We start from the raw sequence: 15,093 nt of genomic DNA, 5'->3' as shown, positions 1-15,093 counted from the left end.
AGGAAGCCTGGGGGAGCAGTCCAGCATCTCAGGCCACCATGAGCAGCATGGCCTCAGCTGGGCCCCCTCTGCCCTCCCATCCCATCACCTCCACTAGGAACGTTGCTTAGAGCCCACCACATGTCCCCATTTCAGGATGACTCTAGGTGTATGGCCATGTGTGTATGCACATGTGTGTTTGTGTGTGTGTGCGCATGCATGGGCAGATGAGGCTGTGTGCTTCTCCTTCATTAACATGTCTCAAAAATCATCACACAGGTGTGAAGAAGGGGGATGGCCTTCAGCTACCAGGTACAGTAAGACACCCTCAGGGTAGATGGGCTTTTAGAAATAGCAGCAGGCTTTGGTCATTGGGCCCTGCCCCTAGACCACCAGCACACAGCTGGAGGAGCCCACATGCCTGCGGGTGGCTCCACCCCCCCAGACCCTCCTTTGTGCCCTCATGTGATGCCAGCCCTGTGGGACAAGCCAACACCCCACTCCACCCTCTTGCCCTTACAGTGCCTCACCCTACCAGCCAATGCCAAGTGGTACCACCCCCATCTCTACACCACCCTTAGCCCTGCGTACCAGCATGCAAAGCTTGCTCACCATCATAGGACCCTCCCCTCAGGCCCTGCTCTCCCCACCAGCACCCCTGGGGAGCCCATGCCCTCACGCAACAGTGTGCTTCACCCAGTGGGGTCTCTTCCTGCCCATAGAACACTATTCCCCACCCCCAAGAAAGAGCAAAAGGTGTGAATTTAGCCATCTCATATCACTTTTAATTTCTAAATTAAGAAAAATTCACTAGTGCCTTTTCCATCCCATATACAAAATGCAACATGCTTGATGTCACCTTTTAAATTTGGGGGGCATCTCACATGAGAGTTTCCAAAGCAGTCTCTGGAATGCTGGTTAAGGAAGGAGGCAATGGCCTGAATCAAGGGCATGAATCCAGTTAAGTCAAAGTCATCACCATTAGCAAATGTTCTGCCAGAACACCCTGATGCACAGAGATGGTGGTTGTGGAGAATACTCATTCTGAGTGGTCCGTGCCCACGCTGCACTGCCTAGTGAATATTTTTCCACTCCTGGCCCCCAGTGGGCAGCCAGATCTCCTCATTTCATGGAGCCCTCTCTTCCAGGGGACTCTCTTGACTGGTTGGACCAGCAGGGTCCAGACCTCAGCACAGACCAGCACCATCCCAGCTAACCACCCTGGTCATCCACCATGCTTTATTTGAAAGACCCTCCATGTCTGAGTTTCTCCCCTCAACCTCTGCGGCATCTCTATGGAACATTTCACCCCCACCCCAAATTTGAGTTTCTTGGTTTCCAAAGGATAATTTTTTTTTTAAGAATAGAGTCATGTTATCTCCCCGCAAGTTGGTTCATGTCTTTGTCGTTGTTGCTTTTCTCCATTGTGACACTGCATTTTCCATCCCTCCCACCCCCCTGCAGCAGCAGACGGTGCGGCAGCTTCAAATGCTGCAGATAGTGCGAATGCCAGCCTAGTCAATGGTATGTCTCCCACGGCGAGCTCCTGGTCGTGGTTGGATGGGCGTCTCTCACCCCCACCCCAACTTTGGGCTTTCTTTCCTTGTTCTGGACTGCACAGATCTCGGATGTGCATGGGCCGCTGGGACAGTCACCTTCTCATATGGGGCAGGCGCTTAAGACAGGAGCCACAGCCGGGGGAGTCAGCTCTGCAACCTGTCAGCCTCACAGCTGCCAAAAAGGTGCTGGCTCCTGTCGAGCCCTTGACTCCCCATGGAGCCCAGACAAGAGACAAGACTTTGGCTTCAGATTGGCTCCCAAGAAGGAGCGTCCCACCTGGCGTGGCCCTCTCCTAAGTGTATTCCTGGTCCTGGCTTTGGGAAGAAGGCCTGGGATCAGGGCTTGGGCTGAAGCTGGCATCTGGGTCCCCAGCAAAGGCTCTAGTCCTCGACTCTAAAATTTCCTCGAGGCAAGGGGACCCAGGCCGGGATTCAGCTCCTTGGCCCTGTCCTATAGCATGGCTGAGCCACCAGCAAACAGTTTTTCCTCTTCTCTTTCACGGAGCCAACGGGCAGGGGGTTCGCTTGGGCTCGGGCCTGATTCTGTCCTTCGGATGTGGACTGGTGTTTCTTGCTGTTGCCTGTGCTGGAGCATTTGTCCTGGGTCACAGGGGTGGAGGGTGGGGGAGAGGGGCTGCCACTGTGTACTGGGGTCTGCATCTTAATCTCCTTACACACAGGCAAGAAGGAATTCCATTCACTTGCCCCAAAGCCTTTAGAAGATTTCGGATTTCTAGCCCCTTCTGGCTTCAGAGCAACAGACAAGGCTTTTGTTTACTCAGATACCACCCCTATCCCCAAATAAGGTGACATAATAGTCCCCCAGGCTACTCCTGAACTGTTGAGAGCCATTAGGGCTCCATCATGAAAACATTGCCCCAGAGGAGCTGAGGGCAGGGGAAAATCTTTTTCCCACCGTCTCTGCATACCAGGCACTGGGCTGTGGGTTTCTCATCCATTACATCATATCATTCACTTCTCACCACTCCTGCAAAATATGGAGACTTGTTCCCCGCAGCCTCCCATCCCCTGCCCTAGACCTCTCCCCAAGCCACCTGCATTCAAAGTGACCAAAGATGGAAGCACCTAGTAGGTGTCGGGGCTGAGTAAGGCACTTCTGCGAGCGGTGCCTTGCCAAGAAGGACTCATTCTGGTGTGGATCTATTTCAGGCACAGGAGGAGGAAGGACGACAGCTTGGGGAGTGGGAGGTGTCATGCCTCAGGGAGGGGTGGCTGAGGGTGACAAGGAGAACCCATGTGGGCAAACCCATGGCTGAGAGAGAAGGAACCTAGAGGGGGCACCCACTTCACCCCGGCAGTGAGCCTGCTGAGCTTTGTGAACATACAGACCCCATCCAGGCTGGCCAGTCTCAGAAAAAAGGGCAGCTTTACTTCCAAACTGCAGCAGAAAACCCCAAATATCCCAAGAGAAACTGTAGGAAACGTTCATTTCTTGACCACCTACTGTATACCAGGCACTGTTGAAAGTATTTCATATTCACCATCTCATTTAATCCTCATGACACCCCCATGATACAGGTTTTATTGTCCCCACTTTAAAGATGAGGAGACTGAGGCTCAAGGAGACCAAGACACTAGCCTAAGGTCACAGAGCTAGAAAGTAGCAGAGCTGGGATTTGAACCCAGAACCCAGACCTGGCTGGCTCTAAAGTGTGTGCTTCTCCTCCTGATCCAGGATTTCCCAGTGGAGTGTGTCTTGTAAGTTTCACAAGGATGTTAAGAGGGCTTTACCCCAAGAAAAGGATTCTGCGGTCAAAGATGTTTGAGAACCACTGGATTGAATTGATCTCTTCCTGGTTACAGAATTAGTCCTGGTTACAGGACTGCTCAGAGCCTCGAATATGCTGGTGTGTAGCGGAGAGTTACAGAGTCACACAGAGTTTCCTAGGCTGATTTGACTGCAAGACCTTTCCTGGCTGAATCCTATGGAATTGGTCTGCCCCATAATATACTCTGGGAAATAATGCTCTAAGCCATTGCTATTCAAAATGTGATCACAGGACCCAAAGCCTGCACATCACCTGGGAGCTCCTTAGAAATGCAGAATCTCAGTTTTTTATTTTATTATTATTATACTTTAAGTTTTAGGGTGCACATGTACCCTAAAACTTAAAGTATAATAATAATAAAATAAAAATAAAAATGCAGAATCTCAGACCCCACCCCAGACCAGCTGAAGGAGAATCTGCATTTTAACAGGCTTTCCAGACTCCAGGTGAGAGCATATTACAGGTGGAGAGGCACAAGGTGGAACCTTGCCGATTGAGAGAGAATTAAGTGTTCTTTCCCCTCCTTCCTCTGAGCCAGATCACAATGACTTGGATATGGGAAAAAAAAAAATTAGGGTGATAATTTTTCCCTTTGACCCTGCTCCCCCAAGCCCCCTACTGAAAAATGGGTGTGGTCCATTCATCTTGGAAGCATTATGATTGCCATTATTATTTAGTTATTTTTCTTTTACATTACTAGTGTATCACTATGTAATACATGACCTGTAATCATGGTTATAATCACAGTTAATTATACATCATGAGGCCGGGCGCAATGACTCATGCCTGAAATCCCAGCACTTTGGGAGGCCGAGGCAGGTGGATTGCTTGAGGTCAGGAGTTGGAGACCAGCCTGGGCAACATGGTGAAACTCTGTCTCTACTAAAAATACAAAAAAAAAACAAAAATTAGCCGGTCATGGTAGTGGGCACCTGTAATCCCAGCTACTTAGGAGGATGAGGCAGGAGAATTGCTTGAACCCAGGAAGTGGAGGTTGCAGTGAGCTGAGATCACGCCACTGCACTCCAGCCTAGGAGACAGAGTGAGGCTCTGTCTCAAAAAAGAAAAAAAAATTATACATCATGGGCTGGGCACAGTGCTTCATGCCTATAATCCCAACACTTTGGGAGGCCGAAGCAGGAGAATCACTTGAGGTCAAGAGTTTGAGACCAGCCTAGACATCATAGTGAGACCACATCTCTACAAAAAAAAAAAAATTAATTAGCTGGGTATAGTGGCACACATCTATATTCCCAGCAACTCAGGAAGCTGAAGTAGGAGGATTGCTTGAGCCCAGGAGTTCAACGTTGCAGTGAACCAAGATCACGCCACTGCACTCCAGCCTGGGCAACAATAATAATAACACATTACTACTAACTCCCAACGTTTACACAGTGATTTTCCAGTGCCTTTCATAAACATCACCTTAGTTGATGTCAGCCCATTTCACAGAGGAGAAAATGGAGGCACAGGGAAGAGAAGTGGTATTTCCCAAGTCTCCCAGGTAGTGGTCTCTCTCCCCAGAGCTTGCGTATCAGGTCAGCTTACCAGGAATCCTCCCAATCCATGCACTTCACACCCATGCCCTTTGTGATGCACAGAGAGAATAGACCCATTTGGAAAAGGTGCATCTGATTCCAGATACAGAGAAGGGCCTCTGAGACCCCACCTGAGGGCTCAGTCTTGGACCCCATTCCTAGCTCTCCTGAAATACAGCCCATCTCCAGATCCCACATGGGGCCAAAGCTGGCTGTTCCACCATAGTTCAGGGCCAGGCGAGCACCAGTTTGGCTAGGAGAGCCCCAAATAAGTCCCTCGCTTCTGAGAAACCAGGCCATCTGTGCCTCAGCACTCCCAGAACATCCTTCCCTTCCTCCAGCATATGCATTGGTGATTATTTTTCTGATCACGTGTTCACTCTGGAAATAAAAGAGGAAATTGCTAGCCGGGCTTAATGAGTGCACACACCGGCTATTGCATCTGATAATATGCAATGCAAATAAAGGCCCCTTTGAGCCTTCTAAAACCAACTATTGAGGTGGAGTCCCCTGGTGCCCCTGAGCCCAGTCAGTAAAATTATTTTAGAAAATAAAAATAATTGTTGTTATTCATTCCTGCTTACTCTAAAAAGCTTTTTTCTCCTGTGTTTTTTAATCCAGTAGAAAGAATTTTACAGTAGAGACATAGGGGGTCTTTCACTTTAAAGCCCAGGATGGGCAACTGATCCTTTGCCATGGGAGGCCATGGGGACAGCTTTGCACTTACCCTTGAACAGACAGTGCTGGGCGAGGTTCAGGGAAGCCACTTCTCCCCTCTGAGTCACCCAGAAAGTGGGCACAGTGACAGTGATGAACTAATCCTGCAGCCATGGGGTTATTCCGAGGATGCTCCTAAATGCAGGCTGCCTCTGAACTTCCCTTGGCCTCAGTTTCCCCATCTATAAAATGAGAGTGATGAAAATCCCTCCTGCCCCACCTTGCAGGGATACTGGGAAGACTGACAAGAGATGACACTTGCAAAAGCCCTTTGAAACTGCAAAAGGCTGAACCGTGCAAGTGATTATTATGAAGGTAACTGGGGCACTCTGGGAGGTGAATGTCTCATCCTGTTTTACGAAAGTGGAAGCTTGATGAGATTGGGAGATATAAAGCCAGCAGCTAGTTGGTGGTGAAATGAAGACTTCAGGAACCCTGTCCCAGCAGTGCCACCTCAACTTCCCTCCCCTGGGCTCAGAGGGGCTGAGAGGTGTCCATGGTCTCCCTGACGGCAGCTTCTGGAGAAGCAATGGCAGGACGGAAGTAGGCACGCACTTTGGGGCCAGCTCTCCATTTACCCATTGAGACCCAAGCAGCTCATCTCCCTCTCTGAGCCTCAGTTTCTCATCCATAAATGGGTATAATACAAGCACACCCTTCAGAGGTGAGGCTGTGGTGAGGATTAGATGGAATCTCAGAGCTTATGTGTGTGCCCAGCACATGGTGGACTGTCCTGGAATGTGAGCTGTGAGAATCACCATTGCAGCCATCATCCAAGGGTGGCCAACCTTCTCAGACCCCTCCCAAGGGGGCGAGGCCTGTTGGCAGAGCAGGCAGAGCTCTGGGTGAGCGTGCAGGCCCAGTAGATGGGAGGGTGTTGGCGAAGGCAGGTGTGCTAGGCAAGAGACAGAGGCCTCCATTGCCCACATTGCACACCCAGCCCACAAGCTCCTGGCCAAGGCTGGAGTGGGGGCCTCCCAGGCAGCTCTGATGAGTCGGTGGGGGGCAGCCAGATGCAGCACCAGGCCCTGGTATGGAAGGGGGTGCCCACTGACACTACTTAGCCTGCTGCTGTAGCCTGAGCCATACCCCTACCAAGGGGTCAGCACCCCCACTGGGGACCAGAGCACTTCACCAAGAACCCGGCCACATTTGAGGTCCCTCATATACCACCATGGGGACCCCTGATCACTCTTTGTTCTGGTCACTCTCAGGGGCATTGGGCAAGGGGTCATCCTTGGGTGGCTTCACACTCTTTAGAGTGTGAAGGAGAAAGATCATCCCTCTTGAAGGCCAAAACTAAGGAACACATTGACCTCAGTGCCTTGTCCAAACTCCTCTCCATTCTAGAAACACTCTCTCCTCTCCTCTCTCTCTCTCTCCCTCTCCTCTCCCCCTCTCCCCTCTCTCGTCTGCATGTTTTCTTTTATGGGAAAATGAAAAGGACGTAACTGAACAAGTTTCCCTTTGCCTTCTCTCAACCCAGAAAACACCAAATCAGTCACAAAAAGCTTGGTGTGGGGGCCTGAGTGCTTCTCTGCTGCCTCCTCCAGCAGACTCTAGTCCCCTGCACCCTCTGATACTGCCCTTTGATCTGTAACACGCTCAAGGCCAAAAGTATTCCAGCAGAAACCTCCCTCCTGAGTCCCCTAGAGAATCAAGAGTTGCCCGGCTGGCAGGCCCCACAGCTAAGGTGCAGCCAGGCCTGCTCCTGCTTCAGGGCCCTCCCCAACCCGCATCCCCACACAGAGGGATGCAGTCAGCACGGCCCTCCCTTCATCTGTGACATTAATGTCTGTGGCCTGTTGCGTCTTCGTGATGACCGACCATGTGTTGTCTGTTCTCTGTTGTCTGTTAAAATTCTTTGTCGTGTAGGTAAAATGCAGGATGGCAATGTGGACGCCAGCCAGAGCAAAGGTAACCCTTTTGTTTTAACCGGCGTTTGTCGTCCCTGAGGCCCCTCCCCACCGGCTCTGACAGTCACACCAGAGACAGAGACTGGCAAGGGCCAGAGGCAGACACATCCACCCCTACAGGTGTCTGACGACCTTGGGGGTGTAGCTGTGATTTGCATGGTGCCAGGCCAAATAAAGAGGTGTCCACCGGTGAGGAGGGGGATACCCACGGGCCAGCATCTCCCTAGCCTTTGAACTCTGTGCCCCATTCAGCTGAAGACTTTGAGATCCTTAGAGGTTGAGGGGTAGGGAGTTTGGCTTAGTCTCTGTCCAAAAGGATCACGGGCCCTCCAGTCCATCCTGCATGAAGAGGCCACGCCAACTGGGATAGTGACTTGGTTCCCATGGCTGCCGTCTTTTACGTTCTAAGCCTCCTTTTTTGTCCCTCCCGTCTAGTGGCTACTTAATACCCCACAACAGGTCCCAAGGACCAGCTGGGTAGAGCCCAAGCCTGTCTGTCTTGTCTGAATGTGGGAAAGGACAAGGGACCACCTGGGGTAGGACTCACGGGCTTGTTCAGGCCGAGAGGGGGATCCAGGGTAACAGCATCAGTCCCTGCTGTGTCCCAGATTCCAGGTCTGAGGCAGTAAGTGCCACTGGGATCCATAGCTCCGGCTGGAAGAGGCAGGCCCCCATCACAGGACTTCTGCACCAGCCACGCAGGGCTCAGTCCAGGCAGTCAGCACCTACCCTGGGCAGGCAGGGGTGGGTGCCAGCGTCTCCACCCTGTGGGCTGACCTGCATGTGTGTCTGTGTGTCTGTGTGTATGCACGTGCGTGATCTGCCCCCTGCAGCCAAACAGCAGGACGGGGCAGCCGCCATGGAGATGCAGCCCCTCAAGAGTGCCGAGGGCGGCGACGCTGACGACAGGAAGAAGGCCAGCATGCACAAGAAGGAGAAGTCCGTGCTGCAGGGCAAGCTCACCAAGCTGGCTGTGCAGATCGGGAAGGCGGGTAAGTGCAGCAGGTGGGAGGCAGGGGACAGGGCTCACAGGGGGACCCCAGGCAGAGCCCTGCCCCATGCTCGGCCTCAGTTACCTCATCTGCAAAGTGGGGGGCTTGAATGAGTGCCTGAAGCCCACCTTTCTCTACCACAGCACCCAGTTTGAGTCCTGTGTACAGAAGGCACTCCATTAGCACTCAGTGATACAGAAGAGTGAAGCTCGAGCAAATCCAAGGCTCTGGTAGCAGACGGCCTGCCTTCTTGTCCGGCAATGGCTGTGAGAACTTGGGAAAGTAACTTCTAGCTCTGAGCCTCTGTATCCTCATCTGTAAAATGAGGATAATAGTTGTCCCCACTTCACAGACTGCTGTGGGAGTTAAAGGAGACTCTGCATACAAAGCATTAGCACTTGGCAGGTGCAGCAGCTGGAGAGGGTGCAGGGCCTGAAGTTCCAAGCAACACAGACTTTATCCTGAGGACAGTGGGAGCCATGGAAGAGACTTGAGCAGAGGAAGACAAGAATGGGTTTGGGCTTTATCATGACCACCCTGGCCACAGTGCAGAGGAAAAACTGAAGAGGTTGAAGGACAGTGCCAAGAGCCCAGGGAGAAACCCATGGTCTGAGCCCCCGCACAACAAACTGGGCATCCCAACTAAAGTGGTAACTGCAGGTGATGGCTGGTGACAGCCCCGCTGGCCCAGCTGCAAAGTGAACCCCCGACCCTCTGGCATGGCCTAGGCTTCCCCTCCCGGGTAAGGAGGTAGCAAATGCCAAGGCCTTCCCACCTGGCTGCTCGATCCTTTGTGGCTCTCTCCCCAGCTCTAATTATAGACACCACAGCATGGGGAAGGGAAGCAGATTACAGGCTTGGCTGTCTATATTTAAACTTGGGGGCCTGGTGACAGCTCCCGGCTGCTGGGAGCTTGGCTTCCAGCCCCTCCGACTGTCAGACAGGGATGGAGCCGGCTCTGAGGCTCCGCAGCTGGAGGTGGGGGTGGAGAGCTATGGGCCCAGGGATTTCCTCTATCCTCTATCCCGCCATCGCCACCGCCACAGGCAGAAGACTCCATGGAAACATGGCACTGACAGGGCCGGGAACTAAGCAATGAGAACAACCCCATGGCCTTCAAAGTCCTCACTCCTCTCCCTCCTGCACCTCGGCCCTGCCAAGAATGGAGTTCACAGTCAAGCACTCCTGGGTTCACAGCCCATCTCTGCCTCTCTCTTTGGCTGAATTCCCTGAGATGGGTAGGCAGGGGATCTATTGACAGGGTGCTCTCAGGTGAGACCTGCAAGGGGCACAGGTCCACGCTAGGGAAGAAGCCGGGGGCAGCTGAGATTTCCAGAGAACTCCCAGCCTCTCCCGATCCCATGGGAGCTCTGGAGCAACCCAATTCCATCCCTGCCCTCCTCTGCTCAAACCTCCTCCGTGACTCCCACTGTCCTCAGGATAAAGTCCATGGCTGCCCAGAACTCTAGGGTCTGTCCTACCTCAAAGCAGATGGCTGGGCTTTGGGACTAACACGTCAGCCACTGGATGTTGGCCATCAGGTTAAGATGGGAGTGCATTCCCAGGCACTTCCCAACAAGGGGACCCAGTCACCTTAGCAGGCTCCTCCTCTGTCAGAGTCTGCGGGTGTGAGCAGTCTCCGCAGCACCTGCAGTAGCACCTGTAGCAGATGGGGGATGGGCATGCTAAACTAAAGAGGAAGCCCCAGGGGATCAGGATGGGTCCCCAACTGCGTTCCTACCGTTACAGCCTTTCTCTTGCCTGTGGCTGCAAGCAAGTCACTTCCCCTATCTGAGCCTCAGTTTCCTCATCCAAAAAAAAGCCACCTGCTGTTTCCTCTACATGGAATGTTCTTCCCTAGGTCACCATGCGACTGGTGTCTGCTCAAATACCACCTCCTCCAAGAAGCCTTCCCTGGCCACCCTAGCTAAAGTAACCACTCCCTACCCCTGTCCCCCATGTCACTTTCTATCACATCATCCTGGCCTTTTTCTTCACAATGTGTCGCCATATCTGAAACTGTCCGTTTTTTTGTTTCTTGTCTTCCTCCTCCTCTAGACTGTCTGCTCCTCAAGGGCAGGAACTCTTGTCTTCTTTACTGCTGTGTCCCTAGTTCCCAAACTAGGAACTAAGATGTGCCTGGCGTGTCATAGGTGCTCAAAAGGTATTTGTCGAATAAATGAATAAATAAATGATACCAACTTCACATCGTTATTGTGTGAAAGTTCAATGCAAACCATTCTTCATTTATTCACACAGTCACTCGGCACACATCTCTTGAGCACCTACTATGTGTCGAGCACATACTATTGCCGAGCACTATGCTGGGCACTTTGCATGCGTTATTACCACATTTGAGCCTTACAAAATCCTGGGGAGGAAGTATGCATCCCCATTGTACAGAGCAGGAGACTGAGGCTCGGTGAGGATCAAGGTCTCAAGAACTTGCCACAGGTCATAAAGCAAGGAGTGGCAGAGCTGGGAGGTGAGCTGGGGTCAGCCTGACCCGGAGCTCTTTCAGCCAAAGATTTGGTCCACACCACCCCCAGCCTCCACTTCCTGGAACCCCCCGAGCATGTGTCCCTCACATTGCAGGCTTGGTGATGTCAGCCATCACGGTGATCATCCTGGTGCTCTACTTCACTGTGGACACCTTCGTGGTCAACAAGAAGCCGTGGCTGCCTGAGTGCACGCCCGTCTACGTGCAGTACTTTGTCAAGTTCTTCATCATTGGCGTGACGGTGCTGGTGGTCGCCGTGCCCGAGGGGCTCCCTCTGGCCGTCACCATCTCGTTGGCCTATTCGGTGAAGGTGAGAGGGGAGGAGAGCAGGACCAGCTGGCTGATGCAGCTGCAGCTGAGGGCCTGGGGGAATCACTGGGGCTGGTGCTGGGGTTGGGAGATGAATGAAGAAGCCCCATAGACCCCCTAGGAGCTTGGAAGAAGAATGTATGCAGGACCCCAAAACTCTGACGCTTTCATAGAGTCCAGGGGCCTGTAGCAAACCAGAGAGCCATACCCTGGCTGAAGAGGCAAGTGTTATTCAGCCCAGCCACACACCGCCTTGCAGGGGTGCAGGCCCAGCATTGCCACATTGTCACCTTTTTCCAAGAGAAGCCAGAAATCTGGACTTAATGTAGACTCTCGTGATTTTTAGACATTGATAATCAACTCAAAAATTTAAAAAATAATAATAAAGACATCACCGTGCAAGCCAGAATTCATCCTTACCCCACCAAATTTACGCAGAAGTCTGGCGGTCTCAGTCGTAGGCCCCGCGGGCAACTGTAGCGCTTGTAAAACTCATCACAGAGGTGGCTCCCTGAAGTGTGAGGGGTAAGCCAAAAACAAAAAGGAAGTCTGATTTCATAGAAGCCTCCTCCCCTTCGGAAAGAGGCTAAAAATATAAGAAATTTTAAAGCAGTTAAATGAAGAGCTGGGGTCATGAATGTTTTCCGGGGAAGCTTGGTCTGGGACCTTTCTAAGCGCTACCCTGATGGCAGAGCTGCACCTCCACCTGCACCCAGGCCATGACTGTCTGCAGTGCCCAGTCACTGCGAGTCTGACCCTACTGGGTCACCCCCAGGTTCTCACACCCGGGTCTCATTTTCTTTCCTTTGCCCCATGTTTTCTCCACCTCGAAGGGCCGGGCGTAGGGCTTCTGTTTCCCAGTGCCCCATGCCAGAATGCCCCTGCGAGGGTGGAGGCGTGGCCATGTTTATAAACGAGGCATTCACTCTGAGAAATTGGCAGAGCCTCCAGAGGGCATGGGGAGCATCAGTTTCCAAGCTGGAATTTGGGCTGGGCTCTCCGATGTAATTTCATACAGAAAAGAGATCTCTAGACAGACGCCAGAAAGTGGCAGTTCTGTGTAACAAATACGGCCCTTATCGTCTTCCTGTTTTAAGGTTCTTGAAGAAACTCCATCCCCACAAACCAAAGCCCAAACAGGCCACAACAAGAGGCTACTTTGGGACCCAGGGCCAGCAGAAGGTGACTGTTATAGAGCCATGAGTAGGGGGCCTCCACAGCCACTTCATTGAGCCTGGGGATGTCCTTGAAAGTTGCACAGAGCTGGTTTGGGAGAATCATATACAGATGCTTTTAGGCCTCTGCGCCTTCTGCAGTTCGTATCTCTGGCACCCGCTACCTTCGCTCATCTTAGGTAGTGTTAAAGTTAGGTACTTTTACAGTCACTTGATAAACTTAGGAGAGCACCCCAACACAGGAGAGGCAGACTGTGCCCTCTCTGAGCCTGGACCTCGGAGCCACCATCAAGAGTACAGAGATGACTGACCACTTAGATCAGCACTGCCCAAAAAGAGACAGAATGTGAGCCACGTGTGCAATTTTAAGTTTCCTAGTAGCCAGACGTGGTGACTCATGCCTGTAATCCCCAGCACTTTCAGAGGCCGAGGCAAGAGGATCGCTTGAGCCCAGAAGTTCAAGATCAGCTTGGGCAAATAGTGAGACCCCATCTCTACAAAATAAAATAATTTTTTAAAAAAGAAGAAAAAATTCCTAGTAGCTACATTATTTTAAAAAAGTAAAAAGAAACCAGTGAAGTTAATTTTAATAATATAATTTACTTAACCCAGTATGTCAAATCCAACATTATTATCCAAATTATTATCGATCCAATGTGTGATCACTATAAAAATTATAAATGAACTACTTTTACATTTTTTCATAATATCCTCTAAATCTGATGTGTATTTTGCACTCACAGCACATTTCACTTCAGAATAGCCACATTTCAAGTGCTCAGTACCCTATAGGTGTAGTCACAATACATGTGACTACCGTATTGGATAGTACGGACTTAAAGATTCTCGAGCCCAACAGACAAACCCTCTTCAGAGAGTGCAGGTGGGCTGAGGCCCAATAGAAAGGTCCAGGCTGTGAGGTTAAACGGAGGTAGGTTCAAATCCCAGCTTTAAACCCCTCCGGGTGTGTGATCCTGGTCAGGTCACTTTGCCTAGATTTCTTCAGTTGCCAAAATGGATTACCAGAATCTTTTCCTGTGCCACAGAATTCTTAAAACATCGGACAAGAAGTAATTCGCAACAAGGCTTTGCAAACTGTAACGTGTTGCAAATTCAAGTTGCTGTTGATCATTCAACGTGCGTTTATTATTACTATTATCACAAGTTATAGTAGGAGGAACTGCAAGAGAATATAATCCTATTAATACTCATTTTTAGGAACATAAAGCTCTATTAAAATTATTATTCTTTTTTACCCTGGTTATAAAGAGTTATAATGAGGAGCAAAAATAAAGGAAATCAAATTCCTAGGCACAGCCTAGAACTCCATCTGATTCAGCTGCTATGTCAGGAGGGCCTGCATGAAGAACAGTATTTCCTTGAGAATTACTTCATTTGCATTACTTGTTTGAGAGCCTAGAAGAAGGTATGAGTGTGGAGTTGGGCCAGAGAGAAAAGAAGGCAGATAGAAGAAAATATTGTGTATAGGAATATTCCATTTTTGTTATAAATTTCAAAAAAAAAGGATGTTGATATACAAGATGTACCTAGTTCTGGGTGGTAGCTAATAGTTGATATGTTTTCTTTTTCCCTTTTGTGTATTTTTTTAAAGAAATGTGTGGTTTTTATTATGCAAGTGATATATGTTAGTCATAGAAAAGACAAAAATCTGTAATTCTATCACTTAGCAATAATGACATTAATACTTTGATATTTTTCCAGATATTTTCCTGTATCCTAATTTATTTACTTTTGGTAAAATGAAAATGAAAATGAAAGCCAGGCACCAGTGAAAGATAATACGTTTGAGAAAATTCATGACCAAATAAGGAATAGTTACTTATGTTAGTCTATAAGAGAAAAATACTTAAAGTACTCAGAGAGGGAACCAACCTTATTTATCTTTCCCCCTTTTTCCCGTAAAGAATGTAGATTACTTCTATAATCCAAATTAATAAATTCAATTAATTGAGTCTTTTAAATGGTTCAGATACTAAAAGAGAAAGGAAAGGGCCACGCACAGACAAAAGAAGCCCAGGTATAGGAGGCAGCAGCAACCAAGATCCTTTACAAGTGCAGGAAGCAAAGGGGCAGGCTGTGGTGGCTCTGCCTTATTTACTGCATGTTTACCCAGTGCCTCCAGGCACCCCATGCTCCCCAGCCCCTCTCCTCACTGTTGCCCTCTCACCTGCCCCTTCTCCCAGAAAATGATGAAGGACAATAACCTGGTACGCCACCTGGATGCCTGTGAGACCATGGGCAATGCCACAGCCATCTGCTCAGACAAGACAGGCACGCTGACCACCAATCGCATGACAGTGGTACAGGCCTATGTCGGCGACGTCCACTATAAAGAGATCCCCGACCCCAGCTCCATCAACACCAAGACCATGGAGCTGCTGGTCAATGCCATCGCCATCAACAGCGCCTACACCACCAAGATTCTGGTAAGTGGGTACCAGGCACATCCACCACCTGGAGCAACATCCATGGGATGGTACAGAGGTACTGGGCAGGTTGAGCAATGTGATTCATAGTCTCAAATCCTGCTAATATATTTTGGTATGGTCAGATAGTAAGCAACATGTTTCTGTTTGACTTAATATACTATTAATATT

At 50.2% G+C, this 15,093-nt stretch overlaps 1 protein-coding gene across 19 annotated transcripts in view; it reads left to right on the top strand.

The window, feature by feature from the left end:
• ATP2B2 (ATPase plasma membrane Ca2+ transporting 2) overlaps positions 1–15,093 on the top strand; it is a 382,880-nt gene that overhangs the window by 319,410 nt on the left and 48,377 nt on the right. For 12 of the 19 annotated variants that reach the window (XM_034955774.3, XM_034955771.4, XM_034955773.3 and 9 more), the window contains 6 exons: positions 259–291; positions 1,444–1,503; positions 7,459–7,500; positions 8,333–8,491; positions 11,087–11,301; positions 14,680–14,922. In XM_034955774.3, coding sequence (XP_034811665.1) covers positions 259–291; positions 1,444–1,503; positions 7,459–7,500; positions 8,333–8,491; positions 11,087–11,301; positions 14,680–14,922 — 752 coding nt within the window. The remainder of the gene's footprint in view (positions 1–258; positions 292–1,443; positions 1,504–7,458; positions 7,501–8,332; positions 8,492–11,086; positions 11,302–14,679; positions 14,923–15,093) is intronic. The other 7 variants (XM_034955782.3, XM_057301597.2, XM_057301596.2 and 4 more) reach the window with 3 other exon arrangements.

Source organism: Pan paniscus, chromosome 2 (assembly GCF_029289425.2).
Source record: "Pan paniscus chromosome 2, NHGRI_mPanPan1-v2.0_pri, whole genome shotgun sequence".
Classification (NCBI taxonomy): domain Eukaryota; kingdom Metazoa; phylum Chordata; class Mammalia; order Primates; family Hominidae; genus Pan; species Pan paniscus.
This window is presented reverse-complemented; position numbering and strand designations above follow the sequence as displayed.